At 37.8% G+C, this 15,601-nt stretch overlaps 1 protein-coding gene across 11 annotated transcripts in view; it reads right to left on the bottom strand.

The window, feature by feature from the left end:
• Nucleotides 1-6,413: 6,413 nt before the first annotated feature.
• The window catches only part of MSI2 (musashi RNA binding protein 2), an 845,284-nt gene continuing 836,096 nt past the window's right edge, over nt 6,414-15,601 (bottom strand). For all 11 annotated transcript variants that reach the window (XM_077482429.1, XM_077482423.1, XM_077482428.1 and 8 more), the window contains one exon: nt 6,414-15,589. In XM_077482429.1, coding sequence (XP_077338555.1) covers nt 15,528-15,589 — 62 coding nt within the window. In that variant the 3' untranslated portion in view covers nt 6,414-15,527. The remainder of the gene's footprint in view (nt 15,590-15,601) is intronic.

The raw sequence follows: 15,601 nt of genomic DNA, 5'->3' as shown, positions 1-15,601 counted from the left end.
TAAATGTAGTCAGGCTCCCAGCTTCAGTCAGAGCAATTATTTCACCATGTACTGTATACGCTTGCTCCACTGCCTATGGCTAAAACTATAGGCTTGGATATTAAATACATCTTTTTGAATGTGGTTCAGCAGTCAACATGTTATTGGAATACCCTAAGTTCTGGGATTTCCCTATCAGTTGTGGGTATAAGCATTCCTTGGTTGGGGTGGGGGATGTGGGGAGGGGGGTGGGTAGGGGGTAAGGGTTGGGGTTACGGGTAAGTTTATGCACATACGTTTTTAAGGTGCTTTGTTCTGTCTCTATACTCTGTCCTCAGACATTGGATTGGTTAAATGTTTTACTAATGTGTTCATCTGCAGTGTACTTGAGTACTATATACCTGATTTCACCTCCTTGAGAGATGGTTTGCTGCCCCTTGTGGGCAGGTCGCTCATCCTGTGATGCCTCATTTTTCAGATGTCTGTTTAGGGTGATCTCCTGGAATGTCAGGGGCCTGAACTTAGCTGTTAAGCAATCCCTGGTGTTCCGCTTCCTTCAAACACACAATCCACATATCTGTGTTTTACAGGCGATGCATCTACAAACCCCTAAAACTATCTGCCTAAAAAAAGTGTGGGTGGGCCTCCACTACCACACTATGCATATGCCCGCGGAGTCAGCATCCAAGTGAGGAAAACCCTGCCATTTCGACTCATTGAGGTGATAACAGATCCAGATGGTAGATATGTGGTCATTCACACCCATATCTATGACAAGACAGTGGTATTGGTCCAGGTTTTACACCATATTATGCAACTAGTGGTTCAATTAGACAGTGACCTGATTTATGTTATGGGGGATTTTAATATGGTCCCGTGTTAACTTGATAAGTTGCACTCCTCGGCCCGTGACCCTCCTGACCGTGGGCGGATACTTATAGCCAAATGACAGGTGAACTCTCTTGTGCTCGGGTGCATATGCCTTCAGACATCCATAAGGGCATAAGACCCTATCTAGGATAGACCTAGTCTTTGCATCCATAACTGCTTTAAGGTATGTCCAGGACATGCCTATGCTTCCTAGGGGCATCTCAAATCATGCCTCAATATGTCTCTCCCTTGCTCTGCCTGTTCCCCCCTGAGTCTAGATTGTGGAGACTGTCCAGATTCAATGAAAGACTGCAAGAGCCGTCGAAGGCCTCTATTTGTAACTACTGGACAGACAACCGAGATACTACCTCCCTAACTGTGAAGGAGATGGAGGGGAGGGTGACTAGGTTAGAGGCAGCCTATGTACAGGCCCCAGACTGGTATAAGACATGGCAGCAGGCTCTTAGGGAATTATCCACTCTCAGAGTGGCCTAGACTGAGAAGGCCTTCCTACACTCAGCCCAAAAGGTGTTGGAATTCGGGGGGAAGAATGGGAAACGGGACGATCACATACTGAGAGCGCCTGACCAAATTAATGCTTTTTTTCTACAATTCTTCCAGGGCCTATACTCCTCCCGGGCTGATTTATCGCCCTCCATTCTTTCTGCTTTCCTTGATCCTATTTCCTTTCCAAAGTTGGTGGCGGAGGATAGGAAGAGATTGGACATGGATATCACCCTGGAGTAGGTACAATTGGCCATGGTAAGGTTGAAGAGTGGTAAGGCCCCAGGAATGGATGACTTGCCGTCTGAATTTTATAGCAATTTCAAGGAAAGTCTTGCACCTAAATTGACTGCCCTTGTCTCAGACTATGGTTCCCTGGAGGAGTTGCCTGACACTATGAATGAAGCCGTGATTGTGTTGGTTCTCAAACCTGGCAAGGACCCACAGGATTGTGCGGCGTATAGACCAATATCCTTACTAAACGTGGATGCCAAAATCTTTGCGAAAGTCCTAGCTAGTCGGTTATCCCAAGTCATTGAGGGAAGTCCTTCAATGATTCGGATTTGGCCCCAATTTATCCACGGAATCAAACTACTGTACAATGCCCCGAGGGTTGGTCCGTACTAATAACTGTCTTTCTACCCCTTTTAACCTATTTCGCAGTACACGGCAGGGATGCCCACTCTCCACCAGTCTGTTTGCCCTGGCACTGGAGCCCCTGCCCATTTTGATCAGGTCTGCTCTGGACATTATGGGCCTTTGGCTGGAAAAGTTGCAAGTGCGGCTGTCCTTGTATGCGGACGACGCATTGCTGTATCTTAATTACGCTGGCCCCTCATCATTAGTCGCTCTCTTCGTATTATGGACAAGTTTGGTGCCTTCTCAGGTATTTGAATAAATTGATCCAAGTCGGTCCCATTCCCCAAAAATGCAGATGCGGTAAAGACTGCTGCCTCTTGCGGTGGGTAGAGGAATTCCGTTATTTGGGGGTAATAGTGACACAACGCCCCATTGACTATATGGATAAGAACCTTCTCCACTTGTTGACAACTCTAAAAGCTAAATGTAAATCCTGGGCCCATATGCTACTCAATTTACTGGGACGGATAAATCTTCTCCTGCCCAAATTCAACAATTCTTTTAGGAATTGTCCGATATGGGTCCTGGTTTCCTTTTTTAGAGAAATTGAACAATGTGTGGGGTCCTTCCTCTGGTGTGGAGGCGTCCCCAGACTGGCACATTCTACCCTGTGGCTTCTGCCTTGCCTGGGGGCCTGGCCTTACCCAACTTTAAGGTCTACTATTGGGCTGAAATGCTGGTAACAGGCCAGTGGTGGTTCATGGGCTCGAGATCGAATGCGGCCACTTGTTTGGAGGTGGTTAGTTTGGGTTCCCTATTTGATTTATGCAATTTTGCATATAGAGGCCCCAAGGCATACACGCAGGTTCCTGGAGCAATGACCACATGGAGAGTGTGGGTGGCTGCTAGACGTAGATTTGTACAACCCAATAAGCTGTCGCCGGCCGAACCACTTTGGGGTAATCCCAGCTTGCAACAGTTCCGTACCCTGCCTGATCCCCAGGCTTGGGCCAGGCGAGGCATTGTAACCCTGGGAGATGTCATGCATCAAGCAGCTTTACTCCTCATGGATGACTTAATTCACAAATTTCAACTGCACCAGTGGATGTGGTTTAGATATCTTCAACTGTGACATGCCGCTAGAGCACATTTTCCCCAGCCGTTGCTCCTCCAGACTGACCCTATAGAAGACTTAGTCTCCCCCGGTGACTTGGATAATTCCCTATTGACCTTGTATATTGTGCTTTTGACTCCCCTGAGATGGAGGGGTTGTGGAAGGTGTGGCAGAGTGATCTACCGTCACTGGACAGGGAGGACTGAGATGACTGCCTGGAACAGGGACCCAGACTGGCAATCTCCTCTAGGGACAAACTGCAGGACACAAGTGGGGTCTTTCCTGCATTTGTTCTGGGAATGCCCGTTTAAAACATCTTTTTGGTCAGAGGTCTTTAGCGAAATTAATCTTAGGCTATAGTTGTCCCTTTCAGTTACACCTGAGTTGGCGCTGCTGGGGATCCATGATGATGTGCAACGTTCCCACCACTTGAAACTGCCGATATCCTACCTCCTGTTTTTTGCAAAGGAGATTCTCCTGAAGTAGATATCCGTCACCCTCCCTTCTCTCTCCTACTGGGAAGTCTTGATAGATGCAGCCCTACCCATGTATAGATTAGCCTACATTAATAGAGGATGCCAATGGAAATATGACAAGGTGTGGGCCGCATGGGCGAGCACATAGAGACTAGAAGGGTGGGGTATGGGTATTTATATGTTTACTAGCTACAGATCAAATCTCTTCTCCTGTTCAATCCTGTAGCTGTTCATCTCTGATTGCAAACATGTACTTAATCAATTACTCTGATAATTACGGCTGTGTCTGTCCTTACCTTCTGTATGGGATCCAAGCATTTTTTAAGGTTTTGTTTCAAGCTAACCTGTATGCTGTCTTATTTGTTTTGACAACAATAAAGCACCTTTATTTTGTTTAAAAAAAAAAAAACAATAGTGCATTGGTTCACAAGAATTAATGAAATCCTGACAATGGAGGACCTCATGTCCTCATTGAAGGAAAGGGAAGAACAACTCAGACAAACATGGTTCTAATGGATTGAATACCAACCCCCCCTCACGGAAAATGCACTTCTTAACTGACCCATCCTACTTCAAAAAACAATCCCCCCCCCCATTTCAGATGGCTCAAAGTTTGGCTATATTGACATACCACCACACCCCAATTGGTCACATTTCCATAAGCTAAAGGTTCAAGGCCTTAGGCCTATGCCCCTCATCCACCCCCCCCCCCCACACAGTCTAATTGCTCAATGCCCTCCCCCCCCACTGACCTCTGCCCCTCTCACTGTCTCTTTTCCTCTATCTACCATCGTTACTATACCCCATACCTGGTCCTTATGTTCCCCACTGCTCCTTAAAGTGGTGTTGCCACCAAAAAATAAAAAAGTGTTTAAAAATCTTTAAAAAAATAAAAAATAAAATAATTGGAAAAATGTTTTTTTTTACTCACCTTTAAATACCTGTTGCTAGGGGGTCCCTCGTAGTCTGCCTTCTTCCTTGCTCGGGCTGGTGACATCACTTCCCCTTGTGCCGCACAGTCATCTGGGACCTGTCACGTGTCCCAGATGACTGTGCGGAGTATCACTGCGCCCTGCGCCGGTCGCGCATTCGCAGTGGGTGCCCGGCTGTGGCTTCAGCATGAATGACGGCGCCACGAGCAGAGCGGGGAACGAGGGGGGGGGGCTTTGTTCCCCTGCATCGCTGGACCCTGTTACAGGTATGTGTCCGAATATTAAAAGTCAGCAGCTGCAGTATTTGTAGCTGCTGACTTTTAATTTTTTCTATGACCCCCCCTACATTCCACCACTCCACCTGTAAAACATAAAACTTCAGAAAACAAAGGATTTTATTTATTTTTCTTGATAAAATTACTAACTGTTCAAACTGTTGTATTGGTTGGAATATTTTGCATATTTTGGGGTTTACTAGAGGCAAGTAGATTGTACACTTTGCAGGTGCAGTTGCACTCATTTTCCCCAGAGCTCACTTAATATGGTGAAGCTTCACTTTGTAAAAAATATCCAGATTAAAAATAAAAAAGCAGGATTTTTGCTTGCACATAATTGGATGCTGGGAATCAGCAGAGCTTTGCCACATTCACTAACCCCAGGGAAAAATTAGTGCAACTGCACTTACAAAATGCAAGTCTATGTGCTTTTAGTAAATCAACCCCTTTGCCATTTAGTTTTTCAGTAAATGCAATTTAGATATCTGAGCCCTCTCTTTGCCCTTGGTTGTTTTTATTATGAGATTAATTTCATTGTACCATCATTGTGTGTGAATCCTATAAATAAAAGGATTAAAAAACTGTATTTTTTCTCTTGGAGATTGTTGAAACTTACCTTAAGTGTGATCAAAGGACATTTCTTTTATCTGCATATAAAAGGACTAATCGGCTAATCAGAATGTGCTGTAGCAATCTAACAATAAAATGAAAGCTTTTTTTTAAGTTTTGTGCATTTTTTTAAACTCAGGCTACATAAAGTAACAAATGTGTAAAACAAAAAAAGTTTAACCATACAAATTCAATTAAAAAAAGCGAATGAGTGCCATGGGAGGAACGAGTGAATTTGGGGTATCTACTCTTAAAGAGTTTAAAAATAAATACGTTTATTTAAAAACCTAAAAAAACACTTCCACTTGGGGATTTACTGGAGCTTATGTTGTGATACACTCATTTACACAGGTGTCAATAATACTGGTTCAGCATCACAGAGCATGGCCTTGGCTGTCCATCTGAACGGACACAGCATGTAAATTAGGGAGAGTAGGATACACAAGATATGCCCAAGGTAATTAAAATGGAACCAAAGACTTACTTCAATCTGAGTAAGGGAGGGTTATAATCCCCTGTCAGGGTTTTCCTTGGCTTTTGTGTTCCATTGGGGAGATTTCCCTTCACTTCCTGTCCCATAGCCAAAATATGTGCGAGTATAAATACCGCCAAAAAGAGGGAATCCCTGGATGTCAGCAGAATTAGTGTCCCCATTGGAAGATTTTTTCTCTACCATTGTTCTGGTGACAACCCAAAATTGCGTATTTTATTTTACTTTCAATGAGAAAGGTAAACAGGACAAAGAGAGCGTGAATCTCACTAATGGGCACACAGAAAGCGTTGAAAACCTGACAGGCAATAGCTCTTCACTCTATCGAAAAGTAAAAAAAAAACAAAAAAAACAATACATTAGGTATGCCTTTTGTTAGAATTTAAATTAATTCTTACAAGGCATACTTCATACACCTAAGATCTTAAACTTGTTAAGTAATGGAAATCAAAACAAAACTAATAATTTCAGAATTTTTGTTACCATTTTGGCTCACTTTCAAGAAGTTAGCGTATGCTTTAATTTAAAGTAACAGTAATAGCAAACACTTTAAACAATTCAACTTCTTACGAAAAGACAAAGACATTTCAAAACAAATTATTTTATTTATTCTTTTTTTTGTTGTCAGACAAACACATTGAATTCTGGACCACAGTAGAGGATGGAAACCTTTCACAAACTTATTTATTTGAAAATACAAATATAAAATTATACTTTCCACATCGATTATGTGAGAGACCCCCATCCACATTATTTTACAACAAGGCTTCGAGAAGCCATACACAAAGACCTGAAAGATGCGATGCTTGAGAGATATATATATATATATAGATACATACATATGTATATATATTAAAAAAATTGTCACTACCAAAGTTCTCATCAGTTCATACTAAAGTATAAAAGTAAGGGCTAGGTCTGCCACAGTGCCATTAATAAAGTTAATTTAAGTTAAGATACGTAGAACCACCAGTGGTGCTTTGTTTGCCATTCTGAAAACCTAGGAATCTAGAGCTTAAATAATGCATAAGCTTCTAGATTTATCAGCCTTCATTCATTCCAATAGAGGCACACATATCTTGCACTGGGTGCTTTGTGCAGTTTATAGTAAGCATTGGAGACTCTTCTTGTTATTCCCTATCTACCCTGTTAGATCGGAAAAAGACAAAAAATGAAAAATAAATTGTAATTCACTTACAGAACAGTACATTCTGATTGTTCAATAATACATGATACATTTGAACGGGCAACTTGGGTGACTTAATCTTTGTAATTCTTTTTTAAGTTTTAGTTTATTTTTGGTAAAGTCATTACAGTGTAGGAAAGTATTGCTTAACATACTGAAATCTTAGTGATTACACAAAAGTTAATAGTGAGATATCTGAACACTTATGAATAGCTTCTGTAAAACAGAACTGCATGTACAGAATATCTTGGTAAAGTAAAATTACATTGGCGCTATCACAGATTCATTAAGTTCCTTAGAAAATCATTTTACATAAGTAACAGACATGGTAGAATTACCTTCAAAGGAATACCATACAAGACACTTATTGTTCAAGTTAAATACAAGTTAGTGTTTTTGTAAACAGTTGTACATCACACAAACAATGGATGACACATTACCAATGTAATAAATAATATTGCTTAAGTCTTGCTTATGTTATGGCAAACATTTAAAACATCTGTGTGGCTACATCCCTAGCCCTCATTCACACTTAAGAATATAAAATGGCATTTTACTCCTGAAAAACAAAAACAATATACAAATTAGTACACCTTTCAGGTCGTCATAACCAACAATTACCCAACAATTGACCTAGTCTAGTACAATGTGCCTCATTCATCGGTTGTAAACTGCTGTACAATGAAACAAAATGACAGTGACAGAGCCATGCTACCTTAAAGTCCAAGCTACAAGTTCAACTTTAGGTGAACAAAATGAAACCTAGGAAAAAAAGGATAGGTCAAGCTTCATTTTAACCAAGGGGATCGTGCTCATGAATTTGCTGTATTTGCACTTAGAAGTTGATCTGAATAAAATAACTTTTAGAAGTAAGTGTACTTGTCTTCTAGTATGGAAAGGGTAGCTATCTGAACACCATGAAATTTTGTCCTGCTTAATCTTGTTTTGGAACACAATATATTTTTCTAAATAAGTTTTTATTTATACTAGTGTTTGTGCAATTGTGTTTTAAAACAGACAAAAGCTATTTTTTCCATTTATATTTTAAGTTCAGTTAACAAGCTTTTTGTATCTTTGTACCATTCCTTTATATGTAAAAGACTCTTAGTGCTAAATAGTTCATTTATATGTGTTTATAGTACTAGGATTTCATGAAGTCCTTTAGTTCAACATTAGGAAGGCATTGGAAATACTCAATCCATAGTGACAATAATAATAAAAAAAAAAAATAGAATAAAACAGACAATGCTCACGAAAAAGGTCATTGAAGGCCTAGCAATTCTAAAAAGGTTTTACCTCAGTGTAATATGAAGGCGCTTCACTCATATTTCAAGATAACAGTGCACTTAAAGTCCAGTATTGCTTGTACATTACTCGTTCCACTATACAAAGGCACTGATTAGCATTGTTGTGCCAATCTTTTTCAAGAACAGGTTTCATGGATGTCTAAAACTAACATTGTCATTGGTAGTAAAACATGACATTAAATGATTTCAGTAGTAGTCAGTAGTTTCAGTCATTAATTGCTATAAAAAAAAGTAGGCAACAGAAAGTCAGCTACAGGTTGCAAACAAGGGGGTTCTACTCATCTATGACACACTATTGACAATATAAAAGCTGACAGGTATACCTGTCAGCTTTCACATTAAAGAGCTACAAGTTGTAGCCACATATATGATATCTTTGTCGGGTTTGCCAACCCACAAATGAAAACTATTTGGCTCACCCAGTTCACTTTGCCATCACAGTTTTATGTAAGTAAAGCTGAACCATTGTCTTAGTTATAAGGAACATTTTAAAAGGTACAGGAGAAAAATCAAATATAGGTAGTAGAACGAAGTTTGGACTGACCAGCTATTGTTGCAGTTTTAACAACAAAATTATTATTATGGAATATGGTTTAAATCTATTGAAACTGTAAAATATTTCAGAACTGCTAGTACATTTTCACAAATGATTTGATCCTAACAAATATCCTAGTATTATTCCTACATTATTTACCAAAAACAGTATATATTTACGCAACCTGCGACATCAGGCATTCTTCAATACTCAGCTGGCTTTCCCAGTCTTGTGTTATGAAGAATTTAGCCTCTATGTCGATAAAGATTTCAAGCACAGTTACAAGCTATCTATTACAAAGATTTTTTATCCACAGACACACATTCCCAATTCATTTACTTAAAATATAAAGTTATGTAGCTGTTATTTGCCAATTAATTATCTAAAATTTCTGAGGCCCCCTTTATAATATTATTGTAGATCCAGTCTACTGTATTAAATATTTTGCAGCGCTTCCTCACAATTTATACCTTCCTTCCTAAAATGTTTCATTAATGGGTGCCTTATTTTATTCTAAATGTATGGCCGATGGCTGATTTACCTTACTGCTGTCACCTTAACATGGACTGATTAAAAATAAAAGAACCCCACCTGTCCACCCTGGTCCCATCTAAAAGAAAAAATTACTTAAAGCGGAGTTCCAGACTTTTTTTCGTTTATTAAAAGTCAGCAGCTTCAAAAAGTGTAGCTGCTTACTTTTAATAAACTCTCACCTGTCCCACAGTCCAGTAATGCAGCCACACAGAGCCTCACTCCTCTTCCCCTCCTCTCCACAGTGCCACCATTGAAACTGTGGGCTACCAGCCATGACAGCTTGCGGCTTCACAGCCGGGTGCGCACAGCACATGCACATGCGCGAGTTGCGTTGTGCTCACCGAGTGGACATGCAATCTTCTGGGGCCTGTGACATGTCCCAGAAGATTGCTGAGAGGGAGGGGGAGAGGAGGAGTCACCTAGGTGGCCTGAAATTGGAAGTGGGACAGGAAGTGGCAGTCAAAACTAAGCACCTACTCCCCCAAAAACAAAATTACATACCAAATGTGGCATGTAAGGGGGCGAGGAATGCTTAAAGTGGAAGTTCCACTTTTGGGTGGAACTCCGCTTTAAAAATGTCCTCCAATATTTACCCTTGGTTTTCACTGCTGTTAGTAATGGGATCATATGTTTTGTCATTGGGCCTCATGACTTCAGCTGAAGTAGCTTTGATTATGACCTAAGGGGGATAATTAGCCGCCTTAATCATGATCCTCCTCCTTAAGTTAAGATAACACAATTCTTAGACAGGAGTACTTTTTTTCTGTAGCACAGGTTAAAAGGGCTTGTATTTTTTTCTATATAACAAGAGGGCAGGGCAATCAGAAGGACAATGTTTTAAACTAAGCCTGCTCACTGGCCTAAATGGCTAAAGGTCTGTAAAACTGCCTTCAGGCACCTTCTTTTACAGTTTCATATTATTTAGAGAGGATCTCTGGAAACCAAAAAAAAGCCAAGGCACATTGTTATGCAAATTTTGACAACAGCTTTTATACTTAGATCGTGAATTCACCTGCACATTTACCTCTCGACCACTGATGCTGTCATGAAGCTAGAGGAAGTTTGGACAAAACAGAACAATGCATGTTCTGCCTGAGTTTGCATATCTTATCAGCTCAAGTTTTGGGGATTCAGAGTCCTATGAAAATAATCTAAGACTGCAAGCAAGCACTTGGACATTTCTGCTTAAATACCTGAAATCAATTAGGAAAGTGAGCAGAGCCCACAGATCTGTCTGAACTAAGGAGGCCGCACACATTAGGGTTTCAGTTGGCCAAATCATCAAAATGTACAAAGTTTAACATCAACCAAGTTATAAATGGACACAACCTAAGATGCCAGTTTAAAATGAATTCAGTTGGAATGGGTATATACAGTATTTTGCGACTGGTAAAACTGCTCCAATCAAAATTTTATAACTCATATAACTATTCTGAGGCATTTGACAGATGGCCTGGAGGTGATATGTCACCTCCAGAATGCCTATTTAAACTCCTGAAAAGATGCTGCAGTGGTGTGCATTGCATGCAGTTCCAGGGAGGTCGTGGAGTGTCCCCATTCACTTAAATATGTGGTGCTTGGCAATGGTACTGCCTGCTGAACGAATCCACCTGTGATGTAATTTTCTCCTGAAAAATGCAGCATGTGCATCACCCTCTCCCCCCTGGCCACTATATTAGGTTAAAGGGGCATGTAAAAACTCAGAACACCAACCACCCCCGCAGGTGTAAACAATGCCTTAAATGCCTTACAAAAATATTCAAGTGGACCTTGCTTTTTTTGGACCTTTTGAGTCAATGACACTCAACTAGATGAAACCTTATGTATTTTTATTGTTGTGTGTATCTAGACTGTGGAACACATGCCCAAACGTTTCCATTAAACTAAAAAATACATAATAAAACATACAAGACCCAAAAGATTTTTGGAGACTACCAAAGTGCATCTTATCTATCTTCATACTTCACGTAATATAGCTCAACATTTTTTATAAAATGAAAGGCTACTAGAACTTAATCATTTTTTATTTTTCTCCAACCAGCAGAGAAGGAGAGTTTCTAATGGTACATACTTTACCAACTAACAAGAGTGACAAGTAACACATGGAGGAAAGGCTGAGGTCATCATCAAACTACTATAAGACAATATTTAAGTCCATTTATATATTGAACAATATTTAATAACATTCATATATTTATGCATCACATTACAATGATGGTATGTGTGTATGTAAGGATATACTTGGTCACCTTACATAACATCTGTCAAATCTGTGTCACTGATAAAAGCACCTGTTGTCCAAGCAGCAAGCAAATATAATATAAATCAATTGCTGATAGATCTGATACCGTTAGATATCACAGCTGCTTTAAAACTGTTTGTTTCACCCAGAATCATCTATGCTGGCATAGCTAATACTCCTGCACTTATAGTAAATGCATACAGTCAAACAAAAATGGGTTCCATTTGGTGATGCATCACATAATTAAAAGAAGACATTAGATGTATATGATATGTGCAACAAAGTAATTCTTCATCCACTAAAGTAAACGTAACATGCTAATAATGTATATGTAATATAAAGACTTTGGGATAATGTATTGTTTGCTTTACTTCCAGCAGGCAAAAATATCAAATAAAATTAAACGTTAAGATCATAACTAAGTTATGCTTAAAAATTCAAAATACATATAATGTTAATTCAGAAGCTTTTTCAGTATCCCCTGCACTTAATTTTTAATGTGCATTCAGAGGGACATTGTTATGTGGAAGAAGGATTAGAACATATAATAATAATAAAAAAAATCCACAACTGATAGCTTGTAATGCGATTGTCTTCTGAAATGACTTCCAGTTAAATAAACAGCAGTCGTGGCATAAGAATCAAGCATGATACTTATGCTACCATGAGAGTTAGTATTGCTTAAAACATTCACTGGTCAGCTGGTGATCAGAAGTAATAAATATGAGTTCTACTAAAAAAGTTAATTCAATGAAGTTAATTAAGTATAATTGCTAAAATAAAAGTGAAGTTGTGCTACAGTAAAATTAATTCTTTAATTGTAATGGTTTCTATACATCATTCTAATTGCAATTTTTGGATGCCTTCAACAAGAAAATGATCAACAACTGATGCTGGAGTAGCAATCTAATGAAAAAACACAATTTTATAATTGTGTTCTGGAGGCACGACCCTTTGCCCTTGAGTAAAATAAAGAGACAATTAAACTTTGTGCTAGAGAGTATACAAAACCATGAAAGCACTAGATGAGCAGGGAACTAGAGCAAACCTTGATCGTGGTAGCCACATTGAAACATTTAGCAGGTTCCACATTTCATCTATGGGGCAATGGGACTCTTATATAGCAACATGTAAAACATATTCACACAGATTATCTATTTCATCTGAGCATTCTTAAAAAAATATTTGTTTTATCTTAGTAAAATCATTTTATATACCATGCCTCCCTCTTTAAAAAATAAATAAAAAAATCCAGTTTTGCATATATAGCATTAGCATTTAAGGTAGTATGGCATTCCCCTTTTAAAACCAAGGGAGGGTAGGGAGATCTGCAAAATGCCTATTAGAGATTGCCAGCATTTTTAGCATTGTGAGACCTTTGGTTAGTTGAAACCACTTCAGATCAATAAAATAACAAATCATATATACTTCATCAAAAAAAAGTCTAAAAATCATTCTTAATTTAAAGAAAGTTCTATCCTTACTGGTCCTAAATCCGAAGAACTACATCTAATTGTGTCTGTACTTTTAATTTCTACACATCTACCAATATTTACTAGAATAAAAGAGAAAATGAATTTAGTATGTTAGCAACAGGAAAGCACAATTACACAACAGCCACTATTTGCACTGTAAGATACAGGTAAGGACAAAAGAATATTCTATGAGGTGACTGGGAATGGAAAGAAAATATTTATATATATGTAAATATATATATATATATATATAATATATGGAAGTACAGTACATTATCAACATTAACAAAATATTTGCTTTTAAAAAATCCCCTGACTTTAAAGATTAAACTTTGGGGAAACACGTTTACTTTTTATATTTTTTTATCTTTTTTTAATTACACATAGCTGTTTGGTTTGATTTATTTAAAGTGATTTAATTTCAATGTTAAAAAAAAAATAGAATTTTATTTGAACAAAACAAAAAAGTGACTTTCCACATTCACACAAGGACAATAAAGGAAGATTTAAAAATAAAAATTGTTTCTTTTAAGTCAGTATGATCGCTCCCTATTCAGTAATATCTATATTGTTCCTAGTTTACGTATGGTAGCACTACTTGTTACTAATATTTATAAAAAATAGGAGTGCAGCAGCTTTTGTCTCAGAAATGTAGCATTCAGTGTCTTGTACTGGCTGTATGAAAAGAAAAGTACCAATTTTATACATGTAACAGTTAATACAATTATAAAAACTTGGTGTGTAGATATAGAAATATATCTATATCTACACACACGCACACAACAGTAAGGCGTTAATGCCATATACATCAAGTCATACTTCTAGTTGTTGTTGTAGGAATTTTAATTGATATTAAAAAAACAAAATTAAAATATCCTTCATAAGTTTCCCCAGAGAGGATCAAATATAAAACAGCCAAAAAAAAAAAAAAAAAAAGCTTGTGCAAATAGGAAATTGTCAGTTTTCCCTACCAGTCACAGTGCAATGATGTTCCATACCCTTGTTATTATTATTTCTACAATAAATAATTTATTTTATCTTCTCTATTGTGATAGTTAGAGCACTGAGGTATTAAAACAAATGGTTTGCATCCCTAATTAGTGAAAAAAAAAACAATTATAATTATAGGGTGAATGATGCCTTTCCTGTATGGCATATGTCAGTAACTGGAGACAACAAAGCAGAAGAAAAAGAATACAGATATGCAGAGCAGCTGAAATGACTGGACAATTATTTGACCTATTTTAAATATAAAGAAAAAAAACTTGATGCATGTCAGTCTTAAAATACGCTAAATATTAAACTGTAGCTTATTTTTAGTTTTGGGTATTTTTGTCTTTATCCTCAAATCAACAAAAATAGAACTAGACTTTTAAGCTGTGCACATAGTTTAAATAGGTAATATGCTGGTATGACACTAGTACAGTTATCAGGTCTAAACAACTACACAACAAATTTAACAGTGTTAATCTAAGTAACAGGGCACATCATGGCAACTCTTTTGGGATTTAATTTTAACAATGTTGTTATCGATCCCCTTCATTATTTAGAGATGCTACTGACTGCTTACCCTTCCAAATAAAATAAAAAAATAAAAAAAATAATATATATATCTATATATCTACATATAGATATATATATCTTTTTTTTCATTCTCTTTTCTAAGAATGTACATGTAGTTAAGGAAAGTTATTTACAGCACTTCTGTTTGCATTAAGAATGAATTTCATAAAACCTTAGAATATCACCTCTTTCAACAAGGAAAAAAAAGCATTTATATAAAAACCGAGGACTCAAAAATGTTGTCGTCCTTAAGTTATTGCCGAAAATAGATATAATCAGTTTAACAAAGGGAGACATCACAAAAATTCTACATAATCACCTTAGCCAGCTGCTCTTTAACATTATGTACATCATGAAATTTACTTCAGTACCAAATAAAAACCTACTGCAACATTCATCATGTGCTAAAATCCAACCTTATATCACTGTTCGCAAAATGCTGTTTGCCAATATTGTTTTCTTCTTACTGACGGGTACCAAAGTTTTCAACTTATTCATAAGTTCAATCTCTTTTGAGCCATAATAATAATGAAAGTAAAGACTAATAAATTCAACAATTAATACCTGTACTATGGTTAGCTTCAACTAAACACAAATAGAAAGAAACATAATAAGGGTGAACTAAAATGTGCCCCACAATCCCAATGCAAGAAAAAAAATGACAAAGCAAAAATAAAAGCAATACAGGTCTGCACAGTTTTCTTGTAAAGAAAAAAAGCTGTAGATTTTATAGCACAGCAGGTTCATGAGATGAAGAGATTGAAACAGTTGCAGTCCCCAGAGTGCCATCTCTCCAGTTGTGTTTCTGTGTATATATCTTGTACTAGTGAAAATGTAGTACTCAAGGCCTGATGACATCATCCCAACATGGGACCATTCAGAAACTTCGCCCGGTCTTGCCTGGGCATCCAGATAAATTCTACAGTAGGAA

This window comes from Lithobates pipiens, unplaced genomic scaffold (assembly GCF_037356315.1).
Source record: "Lithobates pipiens isolate NorthernLeopardFrog02 unplaced genomic scaffold, aLitPip1_a1.2 Scaffold_16, whole genome shotgun sequence".
Classification (NCBI taxonomy): domain Eukaryota; kingdom Metazoa; phylum Chordata; class Amphibia; order Anura; family Ranidae; genus Lithobates; species Lithobates pipiens.
This window is presented reverse-complemented; position numbering and strand designations above follow the sequence as displayed.